The sequence below is a fragment of the Buteo buteo genome, chromosome 21, assembly GCF_964188355.1.
Source record: "Buteo buteo chromosome 21, bButBut1.hap1.1, whole genome shotgun sequence".
NCBI classification, from domain to species: Eukaryota; Metazoa; Chordata; class Aves; order Accipitriformes; family Accipitridae; genus Buteo; species Buteo buteo.
This window is the reverse complement of record NC_134191.1, coordinates 21,573,293-21,593,879: the sequence shown is the minus strand read 5'-3', so window position 1 is coordinate 21,593,879 and position 20,587 is coordinate 21,573,293. Positions and strand designations below refer to the sequence as shown.

The window sequence follows — 20,587 nt, the reverse complement described above, 5'->3', positions numbered from 1 at the left end:
AGAAGAGCTCATCGGAAGAGGGAGCTGCGCACCCTCCAGCACGCCCTCCCCCTCCTGTTGCTGATGTCTGAGCTGATGGGCTTTTCACCTTGGTTCCTTGCTGTGCAGGGTTTGTCTTTAAGCAGAACTTGCCCCACCACAATGTTTGAGACATTAACTCTTTCAGTCTCTCGCACCACTCCGTGGCTCAAACATTGTCTATATTATCTTCCTGGATTCTCCACAGTCTTCTCCCATGCTGGTGATTTAGATATAAAGAAAGGAGAAGGCAAGAAAAGGAGAGAGAGAGAGGGAGAGAGAGAGAGAACGTGTACAAACCTTCAAACAGTACAAAACAGTATAAACTTTGAACAGTGTAACAACTGTAAAGCCAACCATTAAGAACAAAAAAATCCACATAACAACATGAGTCCAATCCTAACAAGCTATTTTCCCCACGCTGTGAGTCCCAAGGACGTTAGGAGAGAGGTCAGCAATGATCCTCTGTTAAGCCAGTCTCTTGGTTGCATTGCTTGGAAAAGTTTTCCAGTCTTGTCTTGTAACTTCTCTCATCTTCTTTCATGCTTCTTCTGAGGAGGTTGTTGCGTTGCGTATGGTGAGACAGCATTCTCCGTCGGTGAAATTTAACATCCCATGTACCCCGTGTTCTTTTTAACAACATCACAAGATTCAAGGTTCCCTCCTCAGAGAAGAAGATAAATCTTTGAATAGTAGCCACGAGAGGTGCCCTGGAAGCGTTGTTCCAGGAGCAATTTGGGTTTCACAAGATTGGTGATATTTAGATTAATGAGGTCGAATTGAATTCTTTTGTACAAACACCTCAACTGGTGTCATTTCAGAGGTGCAGGAAACCTTGAATCAACTTCCAAGCTAAATCTGGAGAATCTTTCCCCTGTCCTCCAGCAGAAAGGATCAGGATGAGGGAGAAGGCTCCCCAAAGCATCTTTCCCTATAATAACAGGCAAAAATTACAAATAACAATAAACTGATAACACAAATAACAATTAATATAGTTAGGACCAAAGCAGGTCCCTTGCCGTCTTTCTCCATTTCTCTTTGGTTCTACAAAATGCAAATATAAAACATACACAGATTAAAACGAGAGTATTATCCATCGCGTGTGGATTTGGTGGTCTTTTCCATGTGTATCAGCAGCTGCCCATGAATAGGTGTTCAGTGGAGTTTTAAGGGTTAAAGGCACCTCTCCCACTGTTGGGAGGTCCACCAGTATGATTTTGATTCCTATTCCCCATCAGAGTCTGCACCCACATTTTCTACAGTGATCTGGGAGCGGGTTTCATCTAATTGCTCTCTTAATACTGTTTCCCGCTCCAGAGCCTCAGTCAAAGCAGTATGTAGTCTCTGGTTAGTCATTCGCTCAGTGGTCAGTCGGTCAGAAAGGCTCCTTATCTCATTTTCTGGTTGCTCCTGCAAAGCTTTCACAAAGTCTTGAGGGGATTTAATCATCTTCCCTTCTGCTTGTCGGGTTACGCATTTGTCCTGTTGTGCTGCCACCAAAGCGGCTCCTAAAACTCCGCAAACCAACGCCTTCCCTTTCCCTTGCCTCAACCTTCATTCTTCAGCCAAAACGAGAATTCTATCGGCTACAGCTTGCGGAGCATGCCAATTGTTACGGGCCCAAGTCATACCAAGGGGAGAGGGTCGAGCATTGTAGCCCTCTAATCCCTTCAGGAGAGGGGTACAGTCTACAGTCTGACTTCCCAGGGAAGCCATAATGAACACACAAGTACAGGGATCAGATACTTTAGCAGTCCTCTGAGGACTATCTCTATGGTGGGATCTCCCAGGGAGACCACGACAAAATCAGATTATTAAGTCCTCTGAGGACTATTTCCCCTTGTGTATGACTCCTCTCAGAGAGGGGTCACAGTAAGGACCTGGTCCCAAAGATCGCTTTAGCAACAGCGAGGGAATCCTGCTGACTACGCCAAAAAATGTAACGACCCAGACTGGACAGACCAGGGAGTCGTGTTGAATTCGAAATTCCCTCGGGCTAAATGAAGGTGAAACGACACCAAACGATCGGTTGAAGATTTTATTCATGACAGAAGCCAACTGAACTGGGGAGGCGTGGTAGTAGGTGGCAGGGTTTCTCACAACAGGAACTGGCATAAGACTACTTCTGTAAACCGTGTAACCATATACATCAACTGAGGGAATAAGGAGATCCCTCCCGTTGAGTCAGGAGGTTCAGAGCAGACCCCCTCGCTTTCCAGACTCCTCCTCAGAGAAGGGTCTAGGGGCGGCAGGCGTTCTTTATTGCAGCACTGGATGCACAGGGGATCGTTCCGCCTATCATGCACACCAATTCTTTCAACAGTTGAGATTATATACAAAATGAATATACATATTCATGATTTTTCCTGGAAGTAATTAACATATTAATCTGAATTCCAGGATATCGATGATATTTGTAAATGCCCTCGGTGCAGGCGCCGTCGAGATATTTGGTGGTCTTCAGGGGTCCTCTGGTGGTCTTTGTTAATCTTCCTGGCTTGTCTGCTAGTTCATTCTCTTCTAGTGATTCTGCGCAGTGGGACACTTTACATGTTTTGATACAACTTATCCTGAAGAATGTTCATTAGTAACTCTAATATCTATCTTTTCTTGATTTTCATTCTTTTAACACAAGCCACATATTGATGCTTTTAAGCTCAATTATCTAAAAGGGCCTAAGGTTCTCATCTTCCCAGGGAATTGCAAGGTCAACCAAAAGCAATTTCCTCTGCTATCTATCTTACACATTTTGCAACATACAGGTTTTCTTATCCACCACTAGTCAGCAAAGCAAGGACACTCTGTTCTTCTCGCAACACAAGATGTAAAGCATCTTGTATCAACACCCTCCTTTTCATATCTGGGTCAGTACTGTACTTGCACATTGACCCAGCCCCAGTTGAGAGCAGAAATTGTTGTTACTAATCCTGGGTGCCAGAGTGCTGTCCCTGCTCTCTCCTCCCTGGTATGACCCGAGTGCACGACTGCCCTGCCTGCGCCTGCCTTGGTGACATCCAGCCCAGGAACTTCCTGAACAAGACAAAAATTCCTCCCTTGTACTCCAAGGCTCTGATCCTGGGATTTGCCTTGCACAACTCTCCTTGGGTTTTAAACCCCACCATTCACTGTAGCCACGTGACACCAGCCTTCTGTGGAAGAGCTCACGTACCTGTGGTTCCAAGTTCCTGTGACTCTGTCTCAAATATTTGCTCCAGAATGCCACGAGAGGCCACATCAAGCCTCTCATCTAGCTGGGCCTGTTCCTGGAGGAAAACACAGGTGGCAGGATTTGACCGTCCTCTCCAGCGCTGAGGCAGGCACTGGGAAAGCACAGTGCTTGCCCCTGCATCAGCACCTTCATCTCACTCAAAGGTGGGGATACAGCACTGACCTTCCGGCACCAGGAATTGTCGTCTTTGTATCAGCCCTTCGGAAGCCCTGCCAAAGCATCTCCCAAATTCCCTGCTGGCAGGAGGCTCTCCTGTAAACCCCTGCAGTCCGAGCCTCCTCCAGACTTCTGCACCCCTGGGATGGATGCTCCTCCTGGCACCGGAGGACCGGGCCACTCTCCTACGCAGAGGCAGAGCTCCCTGGCACACTTCTACACACAACCATCGCCGCCTCGTGCCCTGCCTCTCTCGGCAAAGAAGCACCTCTAAGACGGGGGGACATGCTTCAGGCCCGTTCGTTGCCGTCACTCTCACTCCTCTCGGTATCTACAGACTCCCGAGGGGTGCTTGGGCTCCTCTTTCATTAGGACATAAGCAGAGGCTTTGCCTATGTCTCAGGACGACGGGTGACGCCATCCAGGCCCCAAAGCCGCCTGCTGCGGGTCCTATACTGCGCGGCGGCGACTGGTGGAACGACCGACTGTCACTCCCTGCTGTACCACTCAGGGCTGGGCTCACACCACCAGATCCCACAGCTCCAGCTTCCCACCTGGCTCCCGCTTCCCAGATTGCCTTCATTGCAAGGCTGCCGTGCAGTCTGATGGAGCGAGCGAGTATTGCGCGTGCTTTTGAACCCCCCCCGGCAGGCAGGATGCCTTGGCATGGGCTGCGTCAAACAGCCGTGCTCCTGGGATGCAGCCGTCGCCTTGGGCTGCAGGTTCCTCTCTTGCTGCTCTCCCTGATGATCCGCACCCCGGCTACGAACCTCTCCGCTCGTGTGCCGGTGGTAGTTGACCAGCACCTTCACCTTCCTCGCCCTCGCGCACCCCCCCTCGCCACAGCTGAAGGTGAACAGACCAGACCTTTGGGGGTATGTTGTTTTACTGCAGAGACAGTAGAGGAGTTGTGTAGAGGGAATGGCGGAGTCCAAAAGTGGGAGCAGGGGCCTGGGGCTTGATCAGCGTCACCTGGAAGGGGAAAAGCGAGAAGAAAAAAAGGTGACCGTGGTGCCTTGTTCGCAAGAAGACTTTTGTCTTCGGCGAAGGCCGTCTGGCATAACAAGTTGATGGCCGTGCATTTGCCGTTTGCCGTGCATTGCTGTGTGCGTGCCCGGGCACTTTCAGCTAACTCCCCCTGTGCCAGTGGCACACTTGCTGGAAACCTCCTGTGTGATCAGGACATCTCTAATGGTCTGCTGCTGTTACTGATTGGCATTTCTCCCTTTTTGGAGAGGCATATAAAGGCAAGAGAAAAAAAAAGGGGCTAGGGGCAGGTAAAATCCATCCCTCGAGTGTTTTCAGAAGGCTGCTCAAAGCAAAGAGCTTCGGTTTGACACAAAATGGAGCGACGTGCCCACTCCGTCTGGCAGGGCAAGCTCATGGCTGGAGCTGAGCTGGCACTGGCACTTGCTCCAAGTCCAGAGCCCTTCTAGCTCCAGCCAGACTTTGCTACATGCCCCTGCCCTCCCAGGTGATCCCCCCTGCATGAGAAGGGTCTGCCCTTGGCTCTGCTTGTGCCTTCTGCAGCAGTGTGTCCTCCTGAAGAGCTTGTAATGTGCGAGCACGTGTCAGCATTGAGCGCCTGAGCTAGTGCAGAGGCAAAGATGTGTTCTTTGGCCTCACTCTGCTCGGCTTTGGGCCAAGGCAAGGGAGCAGGCCTGCTGTCCTGCGGTTTGTCACTCCAGTAAGGTGGTCTGGAGTTCTGAGAAGCCCCGTTGGAAGGGGGAGATGCTTAAGGGCTGGTTGTTGCAAAGCAGGGGAGGAGATTTGGGCAGGCTGCCTTACCTTTCCCGGGCAGTAGTCTGCCGGTCCTGGCTTCACTGTTTTGTCACCTCCAATTCCACTTTTGCTTCCCATCGTGTACATGGGAGCCCTTTTTTTGTAGGTGTCCACTTCCACCTTGGGGAATGCAGCAGGACCTGGCGTCTGTAAGAGAGGCAGGGAGGTTGTTGGGTACAAAAGGCAGCAAACAAGAACAACAAAAGTTGATTCTTGCCGGGTGCCCACGCGGGCTGCGCTAGTTGAGCTGGCTGGCCAGAGAAGTGGCGTGAGAGGCACGGAGCGATTGGAACAAGGGCCCCTCCTGTTCCCCTGCAGAGAGGCAGATTTCGCAGAGGAGAGGGAGATTCCCATTAGTGCCGATGAGTTTTGCCCCACCAAAACTGTTAGTGTTGGAAAGCGAGGGACTGCGGGTGTCGGCGTTGCTGTTGGCAGCAGGAGAGCCACGGGACCCACGGCTTCTTGGGGTTTGCTGCTGGTGCAGGGAAGTGGGCGTGAAGAGAGGCTGCAGCCGGCGTCGGAGCCCTCCGGCCCTGAGGAGAGCAGCTGCGAGACAGCAGAGAAGCGTAGCTCACCTTGGCGAGGTCTTCAGCAAAGCCGTTGTGCTTCCTCTTCCCTTTCATGGAGTAGCAGGGGCTGGCGTGGGTGTAGGCTGTGTTGGGTCCCACCAGCCTGGGCAGGGTGTAGGTGCCAGGACCTGGAAGGGGAACGGGAAGAGAGCGTGTGTGAGTCCGGCAGGGAGAGGAGCAGCGCCTGGGTGGGAGAGAAGCAGCCTGCCAAGCCTGCTGCGAGGAGCTTGAAGGATGTCTCGCCCCTCTCCCAACGCCTCCGTCTTTTGTCGCACGTGGCGTGTGTCGGCAGCTCCAAGCCCGAGTTGCCGGTTCTTTTGTGGGATGGGAGAAGCTGGTGCTCCGGGACATCAAGCAAGCTCGTCAAGAGACCCTTGCACCCTGCTGTGTAGGCTTTTCGCTAGGCCTGTCAAAAAAGCTGCCCGGCAGGTTTTCCCTGGAGGACAGGCGGGCTGCAAGCGTGTGTATTTCCCCGAGTTCCCTTACCTGGAGTTTCATCGGTTTTGACGGCCTTGTGCCGGAAGGCCATGGACGGCGCCGGCGCGCATTTGTAGAGGTGTTGGTTGGCCTTGTCGGTGGAGTAGTCACCTAGGGAGAAGCAGAGAAAAGCAGGGAAGCCGGGCTCTCTTCCTCAAGCCAAAGAGGAAAGGTCAGGAGGAGGTGCTCAGCCACGTTTGCCTTCTGCCTGGAAACCTCTGAAGCTCCTTCGGGACGCGAGCTGATGGTTTTGTGCCCCTGTAGCACAGGGCAAAAAGGCAGGCGTGCTGCTTGTGTCGCCTGGAAGAAGTGCTGGCGAAACGGTACTCACTTGGTCCAGGGGTGACCTCGGTCGTTATCTTGGGAAGTCCGCCCATGTGCTGTGCCGGAGCCACGTACTTCCCGTTCCTGGTGATGGAGGGCTGGACGTAGTACCGAGGGCCCGGAGAGCAACTGTCTGCGCCGGGAGGTTTGGCCCTTTGGAAAGTGTACGCTGGGGCTTTGGTTTTGGTGGGATTGTGAACCAGGTAACCTAGGAAGAAAAGCCTGTGAAAGGACGCCTGCCTGCAACTCCATATTTAAAGCTACTTTCTAAGTGGAGTAGCTGGAGTTGCTGGCCACAAGAATTTCCCTTCCTGTGTGGTTTTTGTCCTCCAAGAATGATACCGGCAGGCCAATACAATGGTACAATGACTTCCGGCAAGAACAGCGTAGGCACTGTGCAAGTAATCAGAATACCACCAAAATGCAATTGTTATGAAGTATTAAATCCCCAAACCGTTGCTATGCTAACTAAAAGCAAATGTAAAGATCGCCTCTGTCACATTTTGCTTTCCCGCAGCCCCAGTGGGAAAGAAATTGAAACCTTACTGCTATTATGGAGGAGAAGAAGAAAGTGAAGGAGAAGAAGGTGGTGAAGGAGAAGGTGGTGTTGAAGGAGAAGAAGAGAAGATGAAAACGGGGGAGAAGAATAGGAAGAGAAGATGAAGTAGAATAGGAGAAGATGAAGAAGGAGGCGGAGAAGAGGAGAAGAGAAGGAGGAGAAGAAAAAGAAGAGAAGAAGGAAAGGATGAGGTGGGAGCAGCAAGTTCGGAGCAAAGACAGAGAAGAAGCTTCCTCCTGCGCTGCTACGGCCACCTCTGTGCTCAGCAGAGTCCGGCAGCTCTTTTCCCGGGCTTTCCCCAGAGCAGCCTGAGCCTTCCTCTGGCCCGCCTGCGTCCTTGCTGCAGCTGAGAGCATGGAGGCTTGGAGCAACGGGGAACGGAGCCGTGGCTGCTTGTCCCCTGGAGGCAGCGGATGTGGTGCACCCCGCTTGCGACGGTGGTTTTACCTGTTGTCCCGGGGATCGAGTACTTGGGTCCCGGGCTGGTGAACTGGGCCATGATGAGGCCGCGTGGGCGATGAGGTCTCCAGGTGCCCACCCAGGCTCCGTCCACGTCGGAGGCGGCTACCGAGCCTGCGGCAAGAGCGGGAGAGTTGCCGAGGGGCTTCCCTGGTGGAGACCCGGCGTGAAACCTCCCCGGGAGGAGCAGCAACGCTTCACCTTTCTCCATCTTGGCCATCGGACTGGGTGCGGATGAGCTTGTCGGCCGCTGCACCTCTCGGTCGCAGAGCACGGCGAGAGCGAGGGCAGGCAGCGATCACACAGGAGAGGTTGTGGTCTCGGCTGCCAGGTGGCCTTGGGGAGAGGCCTCGGCTCGTCACGGAGACGCCCAGTGACGTCATAGAGCTCCGGGCGCCTGTCGTATGGGCTGTTGCATCATACGGCTGATGGGGAGCTGGGGACGTCCAGCTGGCAGGGCCAGACCTTGACGAGGTCTGCACGGCAGAAACATGCAACGAGGGAAAAACTGATGTGATTCCTGGGTTTAATCTGGCAGCCTTGTGTTCTTATACTGTTGGGCTGACCTAATAATATGAAGGTAGCTTTGAACACCTGGAACTTCTTTTTCGTGTCCTATTTTCCAGGCATCCCTTAATCTACGGTCTTCCTCCTAGGGAGGGTGAGTCGGGCCCGGTGTTAGTCAGCAGAATTTGCTGCTGGGGGCTCTCAGTTAGCGAGGTTTAGGAATACCTCTGTGGTGCCGCTTTGGGGAGTTTCTCCCTGGAAATCGAGGCAAGAGAGCCCTTTCCCAAGGTGCAGAAGAAACCGCGTAGACTTGTGTGTACCTTCTAGATCATGCAAGTAAAGTGAGATGCCAGCCAGAGATCGGGAGTGTGTTCACATTTCTCCCCGATAAGTCAAATGCCCTATTTTTCATGGGTTTCTCACAGGAATAAGAATCGTGAGCGGGCACAGAAGGGTTTCTGTACTGGGCCTGGCTGGGATACAGGTAATTGTTTTGTCATCGCACCCTGCACGGTGCTGTTTTCAATGTTGACAGCACACCGATGTTTAGCTACTGCTGAGCAGTGCTTATGCAGAACCAAGGTCTTCTCTGTTTCTCACTCTGCTGCCCCAGCGAGCTGGCTGGGAGGGGACACAGCAGAGACAGCTGCCCCCAGCTGACCGAAGGGGTACCACGGTCCGTACCACGTAGCGTCATGCTCAGCAAGAAAACCGCGACTGGGGGAGTCTTTCCAAGGCAGCCACTGCACCAAGATGGCTGGGCATCTGCCTGCTGGTGAGAGGTGGTCGGTGGTTGCTGTCACATCAGTTGGTTTCCTTTTTTATTCCCGGCACTTGTTAAACTGTCTTTATCTCGACTCCCTTAGGTCACAGCCTAAGGAAACCGGAGCTTCCTGGGTCTCAGAGTAATTCTAGAGCTAAAGTGGCGACAGACATCAACTCTAGATCACATAGTACATGCCAAGGCTCATCACTGACCCAAGAAGACATGCTCCTCCTGTCCTACCCAAGGCTTTCAAGTCCAACACACTTTCTTCCTAAAGCAGGACGCTACCTTATTTACTTGTAACACCATTCCTACGTTCCGTGGGATGGGGCTAGAGGTAGGTTACGCAAGCCATCAAGCCACTGTCTGGAAGCACCAGAGCCTTTTGGGTACTGTTTGTCACCATGGTTTGCGTGAGAAGGAAACTAAAACACAGAATAGATGGTGAGAAATTTAACCTGCCATGGAGATAGCTACAGTGAACAAGTACGATCGGGACCAAGTCCTTTTTCTCAGGGGAAAGGCACACACCAAATAAATAATTGATGAACAGACCAGTACAATTCAAGTTAAACAGGAAAGAACCAGCAGATTTGAGGAACGCAGCGTAAGAACTGACTACCACAATACTTCCTTTGTATAGTACTAAAGCATAAACCCACTACACATACACAAAAAGTGTATGTATTACATAAACATATGGTTCCTGTAATCATTACATCATTATTTAAATACATTTTAATATACACTAATGTCTATTTCTGTGTGTATAAATATCCATAAAATTCAAACCTTTACTCTTCCCCTGGCCACACACACCTTTCACCTCAACGTACACCAAGAAGCATTGTAAAATCCACAAGTAATTATCTACAAAACTCCAGTAAAACCTGTAGCTAAGAAATATTTCAAGATGACTGCTACAAAATTCATCAGGAACACAGACACAACCACCAGTTAAGGAACATTAAAAGCACAATTTTCCCAAATCTGACAACTCTTTTAGGATGTGAATCCTAATGTTTTGCCCCTTACATTATTATTTTTTTTATTAGGTGGTGAAATAGTTTTTGCCATTGGTATCCAACAGCACCCGGTTCCCTAGTCAGCAGTTATCAAGATTGTTAATTAAAGGTGGTTGTTTCAACAGCTACCCTGTTCGCTTTACCTGGACATGCTGAGGGTTGACAGGAGACGAGGATCGTGACCTGTGCTGGCGTGATTTGATGAACGCCAGAACTTCATCTGCCTTCATTTGGCACAGCTGTCCCACAAGAGCCACTGCTGTTCGCCCCCAGGTAATACCCCTCATCCTCAAACACTCTGAGGGACTGTCACCCTAAGCAGGGCATTATTTTAGTCCTTAATCAGATAAGCGCAGCATCAAAACAGAGCAATGGAAATGCCGTAGTTAACATTTACAAAGTTTGCAGCACGTCACATGCTTCCTATCCCGTTAACAACCTTGGATGTATGAACCGCTCATGAATATGACCTGCATTACGCACACCTGGACATACCTACAGGCATGTGTGCGTGTATACGCCTACGCTACTACGTTTCCTTCCTCCCCTCTATTTTCTAGTCTAGAAGCATCAAGCTCAACGTCAAATGAAGCACATGCAAGTGGTAAGGTACCAGTTCACTTCGGATCATCGGTTACTACCTTGGCACCCAAGTTACTGCTCAAATCACCATGAGTCTCAAAAAGAACAAGTCTAACATTTAACAAAACTCAAGTGCCAAAGCTGCCCCAATCGGAAGCTGCACTGGGAAGGGATTTCTTATATGCACATACCTATAGATCTATATCTCATATTGCCATCTGTGCTATCTTGAGGCAGTACTTCAACCCGTGGGTTTTCAGCACAGCAACAACAGTCATAAGCAAGAGTGCCTCCAGTTACTTGGGGATGCTCTGACATAAGCCATTGCTGACGTTTTTCACCTTGTGGAACTGGAATCCAATTGTTGGAGGCTACGTCTGGTAACCAACGCCTCTAAAACTGATGCTGCTCGTTGCAGTGTTTATCAACCCCACAGCAAGCACAGGGCAGTGCTGTGCCCAGATTCGGTACAGGCTCCTATCAAGGGAGCCACGTGGAAACACAGCTACAGCCTCCTTGCAGGTAAAGGAGCAACGCAAAGCTCGTTTCCCAGGCCTCGGTAATTCTAGAGCTAAACTGACCTCCTTCAGATTTACGCTCCGATAATACATGCCAAAACCCACCCCAGGCCCAGGGGAACTAACAAAGTAGCTCCCGCTTGTGCGTCACGGTGGACTGCAGGGCAAGAGAGAAGGGGCTGGGGAGCACGTGCCCGACCCCTAACTCCCCACCCGGGACATGGCGGTTGCTACCCTCAATAAAAATATTATCAAGTAATATGTATAATATGTTTGAAATAACCAGAGAGCTGCTAAAGTCCTGTGTACAGCCCCCATCTCTTAAAATTTAAAATAGGGAAACAACGACTAGACATGATTTAGGGTTTAGGAACTAACTGCTAGACAATGAGGCTTTATGTTTATGTCAGAAAAGGTAATAGATTGTGGTTGGGTCAATAAACCTCGAAGAACCACTTGGAACTGCCAAGATTAGGGAAGAAGTAGGGGGTTAGGGTTAGTGACAAATTGCTATATATGCGTTGAAAGCTAACAAAAAAAGGAAAAAGGAACCAAATCATGTTGTACTGGATGTGGGTGTGGGAAATCTGAGAGAGGAGAAAATAAAGAGGATGTACAATTACTAATATCCCCCCCTACAAGAACTTAGAAGTGAATAGTTCAAGGGATGAAGAAAGTGATAATACGAGTCCAGTCTCAGGAAGAACAAGACAACAGAAACCTATAGTAGAGGCTCCACCTAGACAAGCAGTGGGACCAGAAGCAACACCAGTATACGTACATGTACCATTTACCACCCCTGATTTATTAAATTGGAAATAGGTGGTTGGATCACAGTAAAGCAATCCTGAAGGCATGCATATTATCCAAATTATATGAAATAAGACAAAGGGATAAAGATACCCCTTCTGCTTTCTATGAGAGATTGTGCGGAGTGGCACAAAAAGGGACTGATTTAGAGCCAGAAGGTCCCAGCAATTTAAAGTTGTTTAATATGTCGTTTATCAGTCAAGCTGCAACAGATATTAGAAAAAAATTGCAAAAAGCAGAAGGGGCAAATGGAATGACAATTTCATAGTTATTATCCATTACATATAAAGTATAGAATAATCGAGATGAGGAGGCTGAGAAGGAAAAATGAGGACTTGCCAAAATTCAGGCATCCCTTGTAGCTGCCCTAAATGATGGGAGAAGCAGAGGGCAAGGAAGGGGACGTGGAAGAGGTGGATTTCAAGGGAGAAGAGGACAGGGAAGTTATGATAGAGGAAATTACAACGTCCCTTTAGGAGCAAATCAATGCACATACTGTGGATAGGAGGGACACTGGAAAAAGGAATGCCCTAATCTCCCTAATGATAAGGGAAAAAGGAAAGAGGAGGCTATTAAAGTAATGACAAAAATCGGGTTAGACTGAAGGGGACCAGAGGAATCTACTAAAATCTCCCCAGCCGATCCTCTAGTTCCAGTTAAGCTGGGGAATGAGACAACACATTTTTTAGTTGATAGTGGAGCCTCACGTTCTGTAGTAACTAGTTGTGAGGGTCCCTTAAGTAAAACTAAAATAAATGTTGTTGGTGTGACAGGGCAAAAAACCTTAAGACCATTTTTAAAACCTATGGAGTGTTCAATTGGTGATACTAAATTAACTCATGAATTTCTCTATATGCCAGAATGCCCGTTACCACTGCTTGGACAGGACACACTTTGTAAGTTGAATGCACAACTAACCTTTTCTGAAGACTCCGCTCAGTTGCATGTTCCTCCAGAAACAGCTTGGAAAGCCCAGATATGTTTAATAACTGAAGAAAATCCCGATGAAGAAACGTATATTCCAGAAGAAGTACTAAATGCAATTACACCTTTGGTATGGGCATCGAAGATACCTGGACGAGCGAAGAATTTGATTCTGGTAAGGACTGAACTTAAACCGGGAGCCCAGCTGGTAAGAAAAAGACAATTATTCTATTAAGCCAGAAGCCCGAAAGGGTTTAGAACCTATGATAAGCTCCTTTTTAGAATATAGACTGTTAAGAGAATGCCAACCAGAATAGAATACCCCAATTTTACCTGTAAAAAACCCTCATTCTTCAGAGTATAGACTGGTACAGGATTTATGAGAAATTAACGTGAGGACAGTAGATGTTCACCCTGTGGTTCCAAATCCATACACTCCCCTTGCTTCAGTCACTGACAGTAACGCTTATTTTACAGCATCGGACCTGAAAGATGCTTTTTTTTGTATTCCTGTGGATAAGCACAGCCAGACCATCTTTGCCTTGGAGTAGGAAAATCCAACTACAGGGAGAAAGACACAACTACGTTGGACTGTTCTTCCCCAAGGATTCAAGAATAGCCCCACCTTGTTCAGTAACATACTGCCTAAAGAGCTGGAACTATGGCAAAGTGATAATGATGCTGTGACTTTGCTGTGATATGTTGATGGTTTACTAATTGGTTCTGATAATTACAAGGCCCACTTGGAAGCCACCATTAGTTTGCTTAAACTCCTGGGCCTGGTGGGTTATAGAGTTTCTAAGAAAAAGGCACAGATTGGAAAAGAAAAGCTCCAATACATGGAGTTTGAAATTATGAAAGGACAAAGAGAATTAAGCAATGAAAGGAAAAAAGCAATTTGTAGGATCGCTCTTCCTACATCAAAAAAACAATTAAGAGGATTTCTGGGAATGGCTGGATGGTGTCGTTTATGGATCCCCAATTTTGGACTAATTGCCAAACCATTTTATGCTGCTATAAAGGAGGAGATCCTTGAATGGACACCAGAATGTAGAAAAAGTTTTGATAAAATTAAGAGAAAGCTTATGGAAGCCGCTGCCTTAGGACTTCCAAACTTAAGAAAGCCCTTTTATTTGTATGTACATGAAAGACAGTGTGTGGCACTAGGAGTTTTGATACAAAAACTGGGAAGCTGGAAAAGACCAGTAGGATACTGTCCTGGTTTCAGCTGGGATAGAGTTAACTGTCTTCCTAGTAGCTGGTACAGTGCTATGTTTTGAGTTCAGTATGTGAAGAATGTTGATAACACTGATGTTTTCAGTTGTTGCTCAGTAGTATTTAGACTATAGTCAAGGATTTTTCAGCTTCTCATGCCCAGCCAGGGCACCTGACCTAAACTGGCCAACGGTGTATTCCATACCATGTGACGTCCCATCTAGTTTAGGAACTGGGAAGGGGGGGCAGGGATTCGCCGCTCAGGGACTGGCTGGGTGTCGGTCAGCGGGTGGTGAGCAATTGCCCTGCGCATCATTTGTACATTTCGATCCTTTTATTACTACTGTTGTCATTTTATTAGTGTTATCATTATCATTATCAGTTTCTTCTTTTCTGTTCTATTAAACTGTCCTTATCTCAACCCAGGAGTTTTACTTCTTTTCCCGATTTTCTCCCCCATCCCACTGGGTGGGGGGGGAGTGAGTGAGCGGCTGCGTGGTGCTTAGTTGCTGGCTGGGGTTAAACCACGACAGATACTTTTCCAAGCAATTAGATAAAGTCAGTAAAGGATGGCCAGCCTGCCTGAGGGCAGTAGCAGCTACCGTAATGTTGATTGAAGAATCTCAAAAATTAACATTAGGCCAACCAATCACTGTGTTTGTACCACATGCCGTGTTGCCTCTTCTTGAAAACAAAGGATGTCATTGGATATCACCAAGCAGGTTAGCTAAACATCAAGCTGCATTGCTGGAACAAGATAATGTAGCAATTTCAATGACTTCTGCTCTAAATTCTGCTACTTTACTCCCAATTTCTGAATCCAGCGAATTGCATCATGACTGTTTGACTACTATTGGCACAGGTGTATTCCAGTAGACCTGACCTGCGGGATGAACCCTTGCCTGATGTGGAGTTGGGAGCTATTCACTGATGAGAGCAGTTTTGTATTGAAAGGAAGGCGAAAAGATGTGGTAATGTCTACTCAAACTGTAGAAGCTAAATCTCTGCCTAAGAATACTTCTGCCCAAAAGGCAGAACTGGTAGCATTAACATAAGCCTTGGAACTTGGCCAACAGTCAATATTTATAATGATTCTAAGTATGCTTTCAGAGTGGTGCATGCACATGGAGCGATTTGGAAAGAAAGAGGACTTCTAAGCTCACACGAACCCCAATTAAATATGGAGAAGAAATAATGAAACTTTTACAGGCAGTTCTGCAAGTTGCAATAATACACTGTAAAGCCCATCAAAGGGGGAACAGTGAAATTATAAGGGGAAATAAAAAAGCAGATCAGGTGGCAAAAGAAGTAGCTCTAAAAGAGTCAAAGTTTGAAGGAGCCTTAATTCCAACACCTCATTTAGAATTATCACTTCCACAATATACTGAGAGAGAAGATCAATTGGCAGAACAATTTGATTGTTCTAAAAATGATCAGGGATGATGGGTGGCACCTTTGAAACAATTCTTAAATTTTGAAAAGATGTTGAAAATTTTACTTAAAAGATTACATCAACAAACACATTCAAGAGCAAATGCATTGGTATTGACTGCCAAAAGATAGGCTGCAGAACCAAAAATGCAAAATCTAACAGATATAATAATTAAAAGATGTGTTCTTTGTTGTGCTAATAATCCAAAGATTACCAAGAGGGTTATAGGAGAAGTTGTGATACAAGGAATAACTCCTGGGGAATACTGGCCAATAGGTTTTATGGAACTACCAAGGTGAAATTCATACAAATACTGGTGATGATAAATACCTTTTCTGGTTGGCCAGAGGCCTTTCCATGTCGTACCAACAAGGCTAGGGAAATAATTAAGGCCTTATAAAAAGAAATTACCCCTAAGTTTGGTATTTTAGAAGGACCCCATTTTATTGTAGAAATAGTACAGGAGATTTTTGAGTATTAAATGAATGAAAGAAATTTCAGCCTTGGAATCCACAGGCTAATGGTAAGCTTGTAGAAATATAAGAGAGGCAATGGAGACAGGGTGGTTGAATAAAATCCTGCTGCTAAAGTCGTGCGTACAGCCCCCATCTGTTAAAATATAATAGGGAAACAACAGCTAGACATGGTTTAGGGTTTAGGAACTAACTACTAGGCAATGGGGCTTTATGTTTACGTCAGAAAAGTTTTTGTTATATTTTCTCTCCCCTGTCCAGCTGAGGAGGGGGAGTGATAGAACGGCTTTGGGGTGCACCTGGTGTTCAGCCAGGGTCAACCCACCACACATCCTCAATTTGGATCCATACCCCAGCACTGCACTGCCCATCTTCCTGCTGCTGCTGCCCAAAAGTCACAACTTGAACTATTCCACATCATCACGACTGCCCTTTGCTCCTCCAGGTCCTCTTCTGGCCTGTAACACACTCTCTGCTACGCACACCCCGCTGTCCCAGGCTGCACCCCGGGGCTCTGTACGGGAACCCTGTCTCGCCAAGGGCTCGAGGCGCAAGGACCGAGACCGAGAGCTCGGCCGGACAATCCCGTGCTGCGGTCACTTTGTCCTCCCAGCCATGAACCCCTTTGCTTCCCCAGGCCCTGGCAACTGCTCCTGTGCTGCTCCTGCGCTGCCGAGGGCACCCACAGACGCTGCTCCGACTTGAGGAGCAGCACGGACAGCTGGGAGTGCGACGCGTGTGCTGGCCTGGGCACCGGTAAGAGGCAAAGCGCCCGGCTGCCCCTGGGCTGGGGCCAGGGGCCAGGCAAGGCCTGGCAGCGGGAGCCCAGGGTGGGCCTGGCAGAGCCTCTCTGCTCCAGCAGACCCTCAGTAGCATATAGGCCAAACAGACCTAAGAATAAGACTTTATATGTAAAAAACATCATTCATTCAACAACAAGCATACACCACTGGCAACATTTGTCCTTATTATTTATTAATGTACACACTCAATTAAAAAGTAGAAAAATCAGCTCTGTGAAGAAATACAAATATACCCATTTCATAAGTCTTCCTTGTTATATATGTATTTTCATAAACTTCTGGTAAACTTTTACTCTGGAAATAATGCATTCCAAATATTTGTAAAGGAATCTCAAACAGGATCTCTGTTATGTTTGGCAGAATACAGGTTATATAGTCTTACAGACACAGAGCCACCTGCTCTTTCTCAACCCCCTTTAGCACTGGGGCCTAAGAACACAGCAAAATAACCCCATATTGTCTTTGTTACATGATCAAATTCTCAAAAATCTGGCAAAGCAGCAAGTCATATTTAACCCATATAGACATAAAACCAAATCTTGGTACAAACACTGAAGTGACGCAATAAACATGTACCTATTTAGAAACCAGGTTTTAGAGTCTTTTCGAATATTATTTCCTGTTAGATCTTTGAAAGAGTAGAATTTTGAAAGTAAACATTTTTCTGCAACTTCTTCAAAGAAGAAACATGAAACGTTTCTGACCAGTAAGATAAGAAAGATTTATTGTTTTGTTTTCACTTTCCTTCTTGCATCCTTATGCTTCTTCCGGCATTCCTGAAAATATTTAAATTTTAACATAATATTGTGAAAAGTTTCCAAATTCACCTGTTTGTCTCAAGCACTTTTTTTACATGCAATAAAGTAACTGGTCCTGTACGATAACAGAGATTCGGTAATTTACCTGACCGGACATCACAACATAATGTTATACACACTTCTATACTAAAAAAATTTTAGTTCCCTGGTAATTACAAAGTTTCAAGCCCTTCTAAAGGTCCTGAATTAATTTTTAATGCAAATTAAGCAAATAAGCAGCCATGTTTCCTCCTCATGCTAAGCCTTCAGCTGCAGTTACCAAGTAACAGATGTTAAAATACTCACCTCAAGCAATAATCTACGTCTGTCTTCCCAACCATCTTTTTCTTCACCGAGGTCTATTGATCTACAAAATAACTTAGGGCCCTCTGCACAAAACAAAGAACAAATTAATACAGTTAAACAATTCTGAATATGGTGGTGGTTGTAAATCTTATGAGCATCACAGCAATCAAGTCAGAAGGCTTGTTCTTCATATTCCTCTCTTGCCCCCACAACATGGTTGGCTCAAACAGAAATGTTATGTATTACAGCCTTGTGTACTAAGAAAAATAAAAAGCAGCAGCAGTTTCCTTAATATGCTGCAATGTAAAGTGCAGTGAAACAGCATCTGTTTCATTAAAAGCTCAGCACCATTATCGCACATCTCCCAGGAAAATTCATGCCTGCTAAGGATTCAGAGCTCAAATTTGACAGGCACTGTAATCAGATAGGCTGGAAGATTACAGTACAGTAACTGTATTAACACAGTAACTTTTTATGATCGTTATCTCAGAAAACAAACATTATTTAAGGCTGTCCTGTGCATTGCTTGGGAGGTTTTTTTGATTTTTTTTTTTCCTTTGGGTGTTGTTTTGTTTATTATTGTTTTGTTTGGTTTTAACACTGACATTTGTTATATTCACAAGAAAAAACCCCCACGTTATTTAGGATCAAGAACCATGGGGCGTATGTGGCTGATAAGAATATTTACATATTTTTTTTTTGCTAAGCCCTAAAAGACCAGCTATGTTCAGATCATTAGGCAATTATAAGAAAACAGGAAAGCAAGATAGCTGTTCAGCATTTATTTTACCAGGACTTTCTTGTGGGATGTGCTACCACAGTTTATACCACAAGTAATGATGGAAAACTGCTATTATTTTTTTTTCTTCTTAAACCCCTCATCTGTGTTTTAACTACAAAATATTAATAACTAGGCAGGGTTTTCTTCCTCATTGAATTTCATTAAGAGTTACAAAAAAGAGGTGAATAAGTTCTGTTATACCTCTTAGTCGTTCATCATCTTTGGAGAAGAAGAAAAATCTAACACCTTCTGTTTGCGGTAAAGAGAAAAACCTAGACAAACACAAAGGAATTTTAGCATCATAAAAGTTACTGTCAAATTCCATTAATGAAAATTAAAGCTGTAATGCTTCAGAAAAATAGTATGCATTGAAGAACACTACTCCATAGTAACCAAGTATAGCCTTCTAGAAAAAACCACTTCTTAAGAAAACTTAATATATATTTGACTTTTGGCCAAACCCACTACCCAGTTAAATTCTCATGCATCGAACTAGAAACTCAGCTTTTATATTCAACTTCAAATCAAGTGTGGTATTGGGATTTTTGGCTATTACATTCTGTGCAGCAAGGAACAGTTTCCTAAGAAGACTTCCATTGTTCAGAGATGTGGAATGAAGATGTTTGTTTCCCATGACCTGAGTGCTGCTATTAATGTTTTCATAGCATTAAACAACTACAACCAAGTAGACAACAAATACAAATATAACTTGCATTTCTTTGTCCCTTTCACTTTCTGATGCCTCTGGTTCATCATCACCCTCAGAACTGCTGTCTTGGAAACGTGGATCTTCTTGCCATGTGACTTTTACAGGTTTTATTGCTTCAAGTATGTAGGGCTCTGCAATAATATCACAATTTAAAAAAAAATAAATATCAGATTATTCCCCTACTTGACAGTAAAAATTTCTACTTCAGAGTGAAACACTTAAATTGGAAAACACAGATTTAAGAAGGACAGAAACCTACCCTCCCATGTTTTCTATCACCTTCTGGGTAGGTATGAATTTAGTTTGCTTTCTCATATATCACAAATTCACCCTCAAAATTCACAACTAGTATCACCACAGCATAGGGAAAAAGTGTACAAGTCCATCTGAAGCTTGTTGTTAGGGTCCAGGGTTCTATCAAGTCACACCAACCTAACAATCATTATTAACTGAGTTCGGAGTAATTGTGCCTATTCATATTTTTAGCTTGCAGAAGTTGGAATAAAAGCTTTCTTTCACTGTGAACTATCTTAATAAGTTCCTTTGCAAAGAAACTCACAATGCCTTAGCTTATTCTTTCTGTGAGTTTAAGCTATGTTATTTTCACATATGTATTCCTGCCTATAGCGTACACAGCCAGTTGCCAGAAGAGCAGTTTACACATGGTAACCTGAACATGTACCTGAGCCCTTACTACTCCACCTCACCAAAAGGAAACCCATGGAACCCAGAAAGAGAGGGAGGAACCCAGAAGGAGAGGCAGGAATCCAGAAGGAGAGGTGCTCTGCTGGACCTGGTGCTGGTGATGGAGGAACCCAGAAAGAGAGGGAGGAACCCAGAAGGAGAGGGAGGAACCCAAAGGAGAGGCAGGAATCTAGAAGGAAAGGTGCTCTGCTGGACGTGGTGCTGGTGATGGAGGAACCCAGAAGGAGAGGCAGGAATCCAGAAGGAGAGGTGCTCTGCTGGACCTGGTGCTGGTGATGGAGGAACCCAGAAAGAAAGGGAGGAACCCAGAAGGAGAGGGAGGAACCCAAAGGAGAGGCAGGAATCTAGAAGGAAAGGTGCTCTGCTGGACGTGGTGCTGGTGATGGAGGAACCCAGAAGGAGAGGGAGGAACCCAGAAGGAGAGGTGCTCTGCTGGACCTGGTGCTGGTGATGGAGGAACCCAGAAGGACAGGGAGGAACCCAGAAGGAGATGGAGGAACCTAGAGGAGAGGGAGGAACCCAGAAGGAGAGGTGCTCTGCTGGACGTGGTGCTGGTGATGGAGGAACCCAGAAGGAGAGGGAGGAACCCAGAAGGAGATGGAGGAGCCCAGAAGGAGAGGCAGGAATCCAGAAGGAGAGGTGCTCTGCTGGACGTGGTGCT

At 46.5% G+C, this 20,587-nt stretch overlaps 1 protein-coding gene and 1 non-coding gene across 6 annotated transcripts; both read right to left on the bottom strand.

Annotated features, from left to right (window-relative positions):
- Positions 1-1,137: 1,137 nt before the first annotated feature.
- Positions 1,138-19,617, bottom strand: LOC142042732 (ciliary microtubule associated protein 1A-like). Of its 5 annotated transcripts, XM_075052946.1 has the most exons (12): positions 19,226-19,610; positions 18,714-18,784; positions 17,732-17,814; positions 12,700-12,910; positions 7,775-8,049; positions 7,562-7,687; positions 6,563-6,763; positions 6,241-6,342; positions 5,761-5,882; positions 5,192-5,332; positions 4,271-4,375; positions 1,138-3,480 (listed from the first exon to the last, which is right to left on the bottom strand). In XM_075052946.1, the coding sequence occupies exons 5-11, from the start codon at positions 7,791-7,793 to the stop codon at positions 4,289-4,291; spliced, it is 798 nt and encodes a 265-aa protein (XP_074909047.1). In that variant the 5' UTR covers positions 7,794-8,049; positions 12,700-12,910; positions 17,732-17,814; positions 18,714-18,784; positions 19,226-19,610; the 3' UTR covers positions 1,138-3,480; positions 4,271-4,288. The 5 variants fall into 5 exon arrangements, 4 of the variants coding, with proteins under 4 accessions (XP_074909047.1, XP_074909046.1, XP_074909043.1 ...); XM_075052945.1 differs by lacking the exon at positions 1,138-3,480 and having other exon boundaries at positions 3,698-4,375; positions 7,562-8,049; XM_075052942.1 differs by lacking the exons at positions 1,138-3,480; positions 4,271-4,375 and having other exon boundaries at positions 4,994-5,332; positions 7,562-8,049; positions 19,226-19,617.
- LOC142042986 (small nucleolar RNA SNORD45) lies at positions 8,975-9,059 on the bottom strand. Its single transcript, XR_012653903.1, has one exon. It is a non-coding gene; the product is annotated as a small nucleolar RNA SNORD45 (small nucleolar RNA).
- Positions 19,618-20,587: the final 970 nt, after the last annotated feature.